At 40.7% G+C, this 12364-nt stretch overlaps 1 protein-coding gene across 3 annotated transcripts in view; it reads right to left on the bottom strand.

The window, feature by feature from the left end:
- The window catches only part of JARID2 (jumonji and AT-rich interaction domain containing 2), a 205713-nt gene that overhangs the window by 112039 nt on the left and 81310 nt on the right, over positions 1–12364 (bottom strand). For all 3 annotated transcript variants that reach the window (XM_079301667.1, XM_079301666.1, XM_079301668.1), the window contains exon 2: positions 3840–3975. Coding sequence is in view for 1 of the 3 variants with exons in the window: in XM_079301666.1 (XP_079157792.1) it covers positions 3840–3975 (136 nt within the window). In the remaining 2 variants the exon portion in view is untranslated. The remainder of the gene's footprint in view (positions 1–3839; positions 3976–12364) is intronic.

Genomic DNA, 12364 nt, shown 5'->3' with positions numbered 1-12364 from the left:
TCTCTTTATTTACTTAATGAACATGACTTCAACTTCTGCCTTGAATCAAAGCATTCCCTCACATACATTTGATTTCCTAGATTATACCTGCTGTGAGCTTAACCTAGATGACATGTTTGGAAACTGCCATGACACCTTTCTAGAACAAAGTATAACTGGTGAAAACAAACTATCTGCTTGAATAATTCTAACGTGTGGTTTGTCATCTCTGTAGAGTAACTAAGCATCTTAAACAAATAAGGAAACTTTGTCACTTTTTCCATTCAAGAAACACACTTCTGTATCACAAATTTCTTTACTGTGAGTTTTGAAAAACAGAACTTAAATTCTTAAGTCATAAAAGTTTGCTTTATGATATAGTCTTTTGAGAGTACTGGATTTACTCTCATCAACAGAATGCAAGCCATTATTACATCTTTCATTGCCTTTTTTATAGCCCTATCTCACATTTTAAGCTACACAAAAAGAAAACAATTTCCCAAAGGGTTTAGTTCTCCTTTTGGATGAGGATCTCTGAAAATTGGTATCACTATTCTGAAAACCAATCCCTATTCTTACAATCTTAATGCAAATGACAAGCAGCAGTAATCAAAACCACTAAAGAGGTCCCACTGGGTTTTTCCACCACACGACCTTGTTTCCATAATCAGAGTTCCAGTATCCCTTTTAGGGCTGCAGAGAGTTTCTTGACAGCCAGCACAAGCACTTCCTTCAAATTTTATATTCCCAAGGGCTGAAGAGGAACATGCAGGAAACAAAGGCATACTGTAGGGTGTTGTTCTATACTCTGCAAATATCCAGAGTCAACATAAACACACGTGGAATATAACCACTAATACGACAACCAAAACATACCCACTCGCCTTTCTCTTTAATCAGAGCCACTTAAGTAACAGGGTTTCAGACACAAACTGGAAATGGCAGGATTATTTTCAGGATAACAAGTAGATTTAATAGTGATAGCTAAGGTATTATCATACATAAAACTGCCAAAAGTAATTTCAATTTTTATTTATTTTAAATTTTATTTTTATTATTCAGAGAGGCACAGAAGTTTATTGCCTCTGTGCCACCACCAGCACATCAGAGCTTGCAGAGACTTTAATACAGAAAAGACTTCTATTAATGGGTTCATCTTCCACATTTAAAATAATTTGCTTTTCACACTATCAATCAAAGAGGTACCATTATTCCAGCTACCAAATCATTAATGATACTACTGAACTCACTAGATGAAATACAATTAACAATCATTTTCATATAAATTTAGCTGCAGCTTTATGGACACTGGCAAAGGAACTTTTGTAGCATGTTTATCAAACTTCAGCTGCTCCAAATGCATAAAAACTTCTTATGGAACTCAAGTTGCAAGGAGCTGTTGTACCTTTTACCTTCCTCTGCTGCTACAAATACTTTATACTAAAACAAATTACAGCTTGCAAGTCTATGAACAAATAAATTTAAGGAATAGCAGTTACAAAACTAGACCAGAGAAAGTGTCCCTGCATTACAGATGGTGGCACCAAGATGAAATGCTGCTACCCAGCTGTTTGCAGTCCCCTCAGCTACTAGAAACACACAAGGCCAATCCATACTCCTGCACAGAGCAGGGAGTTCAGAGAGCCTGAATCCCTCACACCCTTCCTTTCCACTTCTGAAAATGGTTACATTTAGCAGGTACTGAACAGCAACCTATTGGATTTTCAACAGTTAAGTAAATAAATTAATAAAGAATGGGTCACTCAGATAAAACTATATTTAACTGCATGCTACCCTTTGGAGCAACATGCAAAAAACAGGAAATGTGACCTGAAAGTTGAACGAAGGATACATACAAGAAAACTTTTTTTTCTTTCCAACAGTATGAAATCTGAGATTTAAGACTCATCCTTAAAATACTATACATTTCCCTGCATTCAAAATAGCTCTGTAATTTCTCAGGATGACCTGTTTTTTTTCTCAGTCCATAGAGACCCATGGATTTCAAAATAGAGGGATACCTTTTTTTTTTTTTTTTAATGTAGTGAACAAATTGCATGTTCAAATTGATTTTCTTGATGTCACTGCACAATATCCATTCTCCTCCCTTTTGCTCATTTTTCTCTGCATAATGAAACACTCTTCCAAATACCACCAGCTAAGAAAAATGCTTTTGAACAGAGATGTTGAAACAGAGCAATGCCAAGACAGGACTTTTAAAAACTCGTTTAGAAAACAGAAAGAGCAATATGGAATATTATTCTTGCTCAAATGAAAAAAAACCCAACCCTCAAGTAACCGGTCATCTATTTCTGTGAATGAAAAAAGTTCTGAAGATGTGAGCTCTGCTGCTGCCAGGGGAAGCCAGTGGCATACTCCATGTCTGGTACCTGCATTGACACAGCATTCCCAGCCAACTCACTTTTTATCTAAGCTGCCTTTGGAGAAACTAGACACCATGAAAACCTCAGTCATCCTGTAACCTGGCACATCATCAAAGCCTCCTAACACACAATTACTGTGCTTCATGCCTTTGGACTTTTTTCCTTTGACAAAACAAAACCCCCACAATGGAATAAGAAACTTTCCAAGAGAAATTGTGTTTGACAGAAGATCAATGATGCAGAGGTGTTGGAGAGGAAAAAAAGCCAATGCTGTTTTGTGTACACCTCCAAGCTTATAAATGGCTTGCTTTTAAAGCTAGATGCCCCTTCCCATCAGATCAGTATTTGATATTATTACTGAACTCAAGAGTCTGAGGTCTTCTTTAATCACATTAAGGAGTTTGCAATTTCTTACACAATACAGTGACTTTATCATGCTGCCTGTAGTTATCCAGGCATTCCCCTAGTTTTTTGCCTCATCAGCAATAACACCCAGTGGAATCTGACTCACCAAGTCAACAAGATGAGCTACATATAAATATGAATAACCTACCAAGCAAGCACCCAGCTGCTGTTTAAATGAATTAGCACATGCATAGTTATGCACATGCCTAAAAGGAACTGCCATAAACCTCCATGAAGAAACAAATAAGCTCTTGTGAGTGAAAACTGTAAGCCTGCCCAGAAATCTGAATCCTGCTAGTCATCACTTTCAAGGCTCAAGCCAGCATGACAAAGCCTTTTCAAGAAAGGGTCTAAGTGTATCTGAAAAAGACACACTTTATATTCACCTCTCAGGACACCACAGCTTTTTTAAGCAAGCTTTAAGGGAAAGGGAAGCAACAGATAATAACTGACTAGAGCATTAAAGAAATGAAATTCAACTCCTTTCAAGCTCCTGTGATCTAAGCCTGTCTGCATCTCCTTTTAATACCTTTAAACAACTGCTCTGTGAACTACTAAAAATTGTGGGAGTCCAATGTCACAGTGATTGTGTTCTCTCAGCCCTTTAACTCTGAATGTAGATCCTGTGCTACTTCACCTGTGGCCTTGGATCACTCCAGAGACAGATACTAGTAAGCCAGTTTCTTGCATCTAAGTGACAGTATGCAAATTCTGTCTAAGTATACCTCCCCAAGGTAGCTGCAGCCAATCACCTCTGAAATGGTCACCTTCTCTGCTGACATGCTCAGCACATCAGGAAGCAGACTGACTCAAAGGGCTCCATTTCTCCAGACTGGTAATCTGTCCCTGTGCTGTCACCTCCCCTCCACCCTGATCCCCATCTAAATCAGTTAGCCAGGAACAAAAAACATACAGATTCCTCAACCTGGGCATTTCAAGCGCTCCAGAAACAAGTTCCTCTGTGCAGATCAAAAGGGCACAGTGTATGCCAGATGGTGCACTGGTCTCCCTCCCTGCCACAGCATGGAGAAAGGACTGAGTCCTTCCAGCAGTAGCACAGAGGTGTCTCACCGTTCACTGCCTTGAGGCTCCCGCTAATGCCATCGCTGTGCTGCCGCTTCTGTGCATTCTTGAACTCCTTCAGGGATAAATAAAGGACCTTCCGCACCACCCTCTCCTCTGACCAGGGAATCCCATCACTGTCATCCTAAAGGAGATGGAAACAGAAAGGAGACATTAGTTGCATGCACTTGAAACAAAACAAAACAAAAAAGCAAACAAACCCAAACAATCCCCCAAAGCCTAAGGCTACACAGACAGTTTTTAATTAAAAAACCAAAAACTGAAGAATAATACTATGTAAGAAAATGCAACCTGATCAGCTCTAACAGAGAGCAGAAACATAAGTATAATCAAATCAGAGCATTAGTCTCTCTAATCCTTTATTCTGCAAACAGCAGTAAGCATGTACCAGGTGTTAGGCAGGAGGTAAAACTTAATTGTTAAAATCTTTATAATGAATCCCTCATGGAGAAATTTATCACATCCAGGAAGTGTTCTCCCAGGTAATTAAGAGGAGGGGAAAAAAACCCAACAAAACACTAAAATGAATGTTGCAGAAATTGAAGAGACACCTTTGGTGAACCAACTTCTCTTGCTGCCATTTTGACCTTTGTCCGTGCCTCTTGGTTCAGGTTATTTTTCTTTCCAGTTTAGTGATTTGCATTAATGAAGTTGTGTATTGATAACAATGAAGTAATTCTGAATTTAACTCAGTATAAAGCCAAGTGCAATTTGGCTCATGGGGCATATGTTTTCTACTTTATTTTTAGGAGACAAATGCTATTTTGTCAAAAGGAATACTAGTCTATGTCAAATTTAGTACTCACTTTAGTTAAAATCTTTGGAAAAGTATTCCCCTAAAGCCTTTAGCATTCAAATAAATTAAGTCAGCAAATTGATATAAAGACATAACTGACACAGGTAAGTCATCATATTTTCATAAGCCACATAATTGTCTTGGGGTCTTTGGAAATCACTATTTGAGCATTCTTGCCAAAGCAAAAGATTAACATTTCCAGGCAGACCTAAAGTGGTAAGTGCACCACAGCATACTGTCACCTCACACTGGAAACTCCACAAACCCCATCAGCAATCCCCACCAGGAGGCAGGAGAGCTTAGACCATCCATCCATGCGCCAAAGAAAAGACAGACACTGCCAACTTCCAAAAAAATAAGCATCGTTTAGGAGGACCAGCGATAGCTTTTTCTTTGCTCTAGTGACATATTGGCATTCAGCTGCTGAATTGTGATCAAAACCATTTCCATCCCTCACCCTCCCCTCAAAAAATTCTATAACAAATTATTTGGCAGGGGTTAAGAAACAAAACAGAAAAAACCCAACAACAAGAAAAGCAGCACAATGAGTGCAGTGAAAGCAGCCAGCATTTTGGCAGCAGGATGTGCATTTCGCACGAGGGACAAGCTACCACACTTTGAAGAAGGCTGAGCTATGCCCAGAGAGTTTTAGAATACAGGCAGCTCTAGGCCAAGAAATCAAACTTTGTAACCCAACACCCACAGCAACCAAAAAAAAAGACAAAAAAATCTCTCGGCAAGCATTTTAAAAGGAGTAGTACATCCAGTTATTTTGTCAACAAAGGTTTACACAAACAACTCTGGCTTACCATTTTGCTGCCAACACAGCTTCAGCCCTAACCAGAAGCAACACTAAACACAAGAGGGCTGCAGCCCAGTTTTAACAAAACTTGCCCAAGGATGCCCTCATTTACATTCCCACCAACAAGGGCCCAATGGGACGTTGTGCATTTCTGTTTTCACGGAACTACTTAAATCCCTACGGGAGTCAGGCTCATAAGCAGCTCCAGCCCCTGCTCATGTTATGGACACAGCCCTATGGACAACACTCACTCCCTTCCCTGGTATTTGTACTGGAAGCTGCACAAAAAAACCCATCAGTTCCTGATCTCACTGGACCTTTTATCCTAGTAAAAACACAGGAATTTTTTTTTTTAATAAAATTAAAAAGAAAAGAGGGAAAAAAACGAAAAAAAATTAAATCCACTCTGTCACATCTCTCTGCTTCAATAATGACAGGGTGAAACCTGCTGATAGGACTGGTCTTTAAATGTGCTGACCACAGGACCTGGGCCCTGGCAGCAGCTGGCTACAGTCCCTCCTGTGGAAGGGAAAGAGGTCACCACTGCATACCAGTGGCCTCTGATCTAGGTCACCCTCTTGTGAAGAACCTGGAGTCATCTCCCTCTCACCAGAAATACGTTGGACGCAAAAGAATGTCGTGTGTTCAACTGATACCCAAATTTCCAGCCAAGGTGTGTCCCTGGTGCCAGCTGGAAGCCGCAGCACTATGCAGGACTCGGTCCCAGTGCTGCCTCCAGAAATGCACAGGGAGAGTCTCTCCACCCAGAGCTCCCACCAAACTGTGCCCAGGCTGCAGTCGCTGTCCTGCCTGCACCGCTCTGCCCTGGCCTTCCCCTGCACACTCCACCCAGCTTGGGAAAGTCCTCAAGTTCTGCAACACCGTGTGCTATCCAAGGTCAGCAAAATAAGGGGCTAAGCTGCTGCCGACACCTGCAGTCACAGGGCTCCACACTGCAGGAGCAATGAAAGGTTTCACAGTCACCAAGCACATCTTCCCTGGAGCCTGTGGCACAAAAGCTGCCGAATGCTGGAGAGCTGCTGACTCAAGAGCCCGGCTGAGCTGCAGCTCCAGCCCCCGAAACATTTAACCATAATTACATGGGTCAGATGGCCTCTGCCTCGTCACCCCAGCAGAGAGAGAGCCGTGCTGTGCTCCTGTGCCTGCTCTGCACTCACACCACCACCAACTGCAAGTTAACTCACTTTAGCAAACACACACACACCCAGAGGCGCTTAGAAATAAATATGGGCAAGTGAAAGCCTAGAGGAATTTAATCTATGTAACTTCTCAACACCACCCCCCAACCCCTCCCCCCAACCCAAGCTCAAAGGGACTGACTCAATCGCTGCCTTTAAATATTTCCACAGGGAATAGAGATTTGTTAATAGATGGCTCTCAAGGCTGGCAGAGAGGGGTATAATATCATCCAACAGCTGGAACTCGATTCAGAAAAATGTAAGACAGAATTAAAGAACAATTTCTGCAACTGTGCAAGTAATTAGCCATTGAAACAACTTATGGGGAACTAATGGATTGTCCATTATTGACTCAGACCCAAAAAAGGACTGAATAATATCTTAAACTGCAGGTTCATCACCACAAGCCCAAACTCTTCACTGTGCAGGTTAGCTAAGATGATTTCAGCCTCCCAATATGGCAATAAGATTATCTTATAAACTCCAAATAAAACTAACAGATGCAAACAGCCAGGGAAACCCTGGGGCAGAAATACAGCTGCATAATTTCCTTTAAATTTAACAAAAAAAAAAAAACCCCAAAAAAATAAACCAAAAAAAACCCGAAAACAAACAAAAAAAAGCCACATTCTTTGTTATGCCATTTCAGGGAACCATACACTGTACATTTATGTCTGAACTTCAGCAACATAATACATGTTCACTCAATATATAACAATAATTAAATGTATCATACACATCTAGACATAATGTGCATATATTTGCCAAGAATTTGCACCACCTGTACCTTTCACCATTCACCTACAGCTTAGGTGCTTGTTCCCTGCAGTCCAGCTGCCTGGTGTGCACATGTGGCCTGCACACAGCCCTCCTATTTCCAAAATTACACTCAAATACTAATTTTTAAGAAGCAGAAGCGAGGCTTCACACCACCTCTTGGGCAGGTGAAATGACAGCAGGAAATCATGAGAGCTGCTGAGCTCCTTGGGCAGCAGCAGAAGCATGACTCAAGCTTCTCCCTTCATTCATTGCAGACACAGCATTCTTCAGCCTGGCCCAGCCTTGCCTTAAGCAAACAGAAGTCATAGTTCACAGGGTAAAACAAAGCTGGAACAAGGGACAATGCACGAAGCACTCCATGCTATTTGCTTTAATTTTTATGTAAATACTTTTACAGCAGTGATGGCATTATTGGAGAAGTCAGGACTTTGTAAGGTACAAAGATACTTATAAGCATGTGTGCTATGACTCAGTGTGGCTGGCATGTTTCCAGCTCTCTCTTTGGGTCTTTCCCAAGCACACATCTTCTGACCTCATTCTTCATGCCAGGTTGCAAAAAGCAAAACAACAAAACAAACTCCCTCTTTTTTCTTTTTCCAGCACTGCATCCAACACTCAGTTAAAATCACTGTGGCACCCAATACCCTAAATGAATATGCTTTCATGGCTCAACAGCCTCCAGAGAGTCTTTCCTGCAGATGTAAGAAGGTCATTTTGAAGCAATGGGAAAAATAAACCACAAGTTTCTACCCTTTCCTCAAGGATATTTTTGAAGGAGAACTATTTCAAAGGTTGGCTTTTACTGTGTTTATAGCAACATAAAAAAATAAGTCTTTTGCATGAAAAACAGACAACACATTTTCATAGATCATACAAATTACTTTTCAGCTAAAAGACCGAGATGGAAATGTTTGTTTACTAGATTCAAGACTTGCAACAGATTTTTGCCTTTTGGCTGTATATTATCAATGGAAAAGAGTTATACCTGTTTTTCTCTAAAAGTCAGACCAAAGAGGAATTGGTGGAAAACCCAGCTTCACCTTCAGAGGCCGAGAGAGATCCTTCTGTGCAGTCTTGGGCGAGTTACTGCTGCTAAATGTGATTAGCACTTATTAGCAATTATCTTACTCACTTACAAAGCCTAATTTCCCGGTACGTGTAGGGCACAGAGTGAACCTCATGAGAAACTGCAGCGTCTCACTGCTGTACCCACACACGTACTTCCCCTGCTGTGCTAGCAGAGGTCTCCATGGTACCACAAAGTTCCATCAGCCTCCTCACCACCCCCAAGGCACATGGCAGAGGGGAACCCCACTGCTGGCCCTGGGGTGTAACCTCCCTCTCTGAGCAACCTGCAGCACCCAGGAGGCTCTTCTTGGCACAAACTCCTAGAAAAAGTTTGAACTTCCAGGGTAACTATTTGATACCAGACTGTAATATATTCAACTGAAGCTCCATAAATAAAGATTTTTGGCTCCTTCTGGCAGTTATCACGCTGCTTGGACTTCTTACAGCCAAGCAAAACTACTTATACCCATATAAATATCCACAGTAATATCCTTGTAGTCTTTTGCTTACTATCAAGGTCCCTCCACTTTCTTCTCTCAGAATAAAGTTCACACTTATTTAATATTTAACCTTTTAATCAAGTTTAACTATCCAGAGAGGATGTAGCAGTTTCTCATTTAAAACAAACTGCTTATATTCAGTGAGAAAAAATAAAACCTCATGAATGGCTTAACTTGATGAAGATTGATACAGCTTGGAGACTTTAGAGTGGAGTGACTCATGCCTTCTGGAAAATGTAATCTGTTCTGTCTAGTTTAGGAAAATAGGTCATGTTTTAAAAATGTGCTAACTAACATGAAGAAAGGGGAAATTTCCTTTATTAATGGCTCTGTTTTAGCATTTAAGTCTATCTGGTAATTATAGCTACTTTTTCCCCTCGTACTTCCAGAAAACTTCCCCAAAGAACTCATATTACAGATCCTGACTTGAAGAACCAATGTTATCATGGCAAAGAAACAGTGGAAGAAAACAAAAATCTCTCTTCTTCCAGCTTTAGCACTTCTCCTACAGCTTTCATCCCCTGCAATCTCCTATTGGTCTGCACTCTTTCACTGCCTTCTGCTGCACCAGAGACTGCATTTCCTCTTTCCAGATGAATTCTGAAGAGCAGCATGGGAGAGAAACACTCTGGTTTTTGGGTCACTAAAGGCTTCGGGCACTTTTAATCCCAGTGAGCTTCAACCTGCTCTTGCAGAAATACATTATGGTAGAAGAGATACAGTCAAAATCTCCAAATACAAGTCATTCCCAAAAGTCAGGCATAAAAAATACTCCCTAAATTTATCCTAGGCCTAATAATGAAATATTTAAAAACATTTGGTTTGCGTGTTGTTTCTTTTATATAGACTTAAGAGGTCTTGATGATGTTCCTGCACCTCTAGAAAACTATTACTCAGTATGAAACTAGTGAAAGTTACAAGCTGTCAACTGTTTCCCATAGTGGTCGCCAAGATAAACAATAAAAAAAAAAAAAAAAAAGGGTGGGGGGGGAGCAAAGTCCAAACAAATCCAGAGTATAGACAGGTCCTAAAGTTTCTTTATTTATCAACTTGCAGTACAACTTCATTACCCTTAAGTGCCTAGCTTGATCAGAAGAGTGAAAATCTCATCCCAAGACAAGAAAAATTACTGCCTTCATCCCGATCACCTTCCTTATTCCTAACCACATGACCAAATGGTGACTATTTCTGGGGCAGAGAAAAAAGTCAGATTGTCCCTTTGCACACTAAGTCACACTTGGAGGGATGCAAGCCCATCATGTCACTGAAACATAACAACCATGATAAGGGTGGGAATCACAGATGGTATTCAGGAAATGAAAGCAACCTTGCTGCAACGTAACAACTGTGAGCCCCAAATATCTCACTGTGTTCTGATGAACCTTACCCACTTTTTAAAAAATGAATTAGTACTTTAAAGCAATGAAAAGGAAATTTAAAGGGGTGGCAGGGCACCTGTTACAGGGGCAGGGCCTACAATGATGCAGGTAGGTGACAGCCTGACAAGGTACAATTTTCTGTCTGACCATCATTTGTAGACAATTTACGCCTAAGCATAAGGTCTAACTTGATAAATAGGTTCTTGCCTGCTGCTCTCTTCATATGAAGGGAACATCTCCTAAAATGTACACTGAATGATCTTTGAAAAGGTGTGCTATATACAAATACATCCCTCCCAGACACCAAAATAATTTAAGCATCATTTCCTGTGCTGGTGAACTGGTCTAAATCATTCTTAGAAGAGAAACAAACCAACCTGATGGGTGGTGTTTACACTGCACGTCTTCACTTCTCTGAAACACCATGAAATAAGGTATATTTATCTTTGATTACATAGAAAAAAAAAAAAAAAAAGAAAAAAAAAGAAAACCAACCCAGCTGAAATTGGATTAGAAACTTCTGCTGAAAAACAATTTATTGCATAACAACTCTGACAGCCTGGGTTTCTGGCCACCGGCTGAGCCTTTACAAAAATCTGCTGGGCAGCTGCCAAATCAGCTCTTTGAGTCTTGGCATGTCCGACATCTGAGACAGTAGTCAAGGCAGCCACATGTCCCGTGCCATCCACAGCCCCGTGCTTTTACAGCTAAATGGCACCAGCAAATAACAGAGTACTGTGTGACATTAAACACAAAAGGGTTAAAAAATCTCCTGCAGCTGTGCATCTGACAACTCTGATCACGCTGCAGAAGACCAAGAGCCACAACAGGATTTCTTCTTTTTCACGAGCTGGTATTAATTTGAACATAAAAGTAGCTTAAGAAGAGGGGGGAAAGAGAAGCAAAAAAGGTAGCAAGCTCCAAAAAATATCTACACTCCTAGCTGACAAACACTGTCATTTATAAATTTCACATTCCAAATATTCTTACTATCTCCAGTCCTAATTAAAACTCTCCACCAAGTACATTTCACATAGACGCATAAAACCCAGTATGCAAAGAGTATTCAAGAGCTCAAGATAATTAAATTCAAATATATTCTTTCTAATTAATTTCATTTTGATCCAGTTTGTATTTTATAAAGGTGTTTGAGCTCCAGAATGCAGTTGCATGAATACAGTCCAATAAAAAGCATTTTCTGCAGTTTAAATATCTGCTAATAAGACCTGCAGATGTGTATGGCTAATCCAATCCTGCTGCACATTGCAAATTATATTAAGACTTTTTTCCACCCTCAACCAAAAAGCCTGATCTTCAACTTGAAAACTACTAACCACTTTTGCATGCCAAAATAGTGTATAGGTAGTAGGGAAGAGAGAAAGATAAAACCGGTGTGTTACAAATTTGCCTTCAGTATTTCTATGGGAATTTAAAGAAATCTAATTTTTTGGTGTCTCACAGTGTCTGAAGGACTGATCAGTCTTATCCATATTTCAGAGAAGGTGAAGAACTGTGTTGATGTGTTCAGCACCTATCCTCACATGTACAACAGGAGGTGAGCACTCACACCATTCCTTTCACAGAACTGTGTTACCCAGGTGCTGAAGCCTTGCCTATAACACTGGAAAAGATCTGCCCATCTATCTGCTTTCTGGGAGTATAGTAGTACATGTGTGTGTATGTATACACACATATATGTATCTCAGCAAAAATGTGCATCTGTGAATACAGAACTGAGACTGCTCCCTCACTGACCTGAGTACACCAGCCCAAAGCCTTCGTAGTTTAGCTACACTTTAATATAGCAGTGCCTGCCAGGAACAGGCTGCCTTCTAGGCTTGGGCTGTGGATGGAGATCCCTTCCTATGGAAGGCCACCATATCCCTGCTGGATGACCCTATACCCACCCCCATCTAAACCTGTCCAGTATGAATGGGCTTCACTGGTTTAAAGGAACCAAAGAGGAAGTTTTGGCTGACCTGACTCACT

This window comes from Erithacus rubecula, assembly GCF_903797595.1.
Source record: "Erithacus rubecula genome assembly, chromosome: 3".
In the NCBI taxonomy this organism is placed as follows: Eukaryota; Metazoa; Chordata; class Aves; order Passeriformes; family Muscicapidae; genus Erithacus; species Erithacus rubecula.
The sequence above is the reverse complement of the archived record's forward strand: the minus strand, read 5'-3'. Positions and strand labels throughout refer to the sequence as shown.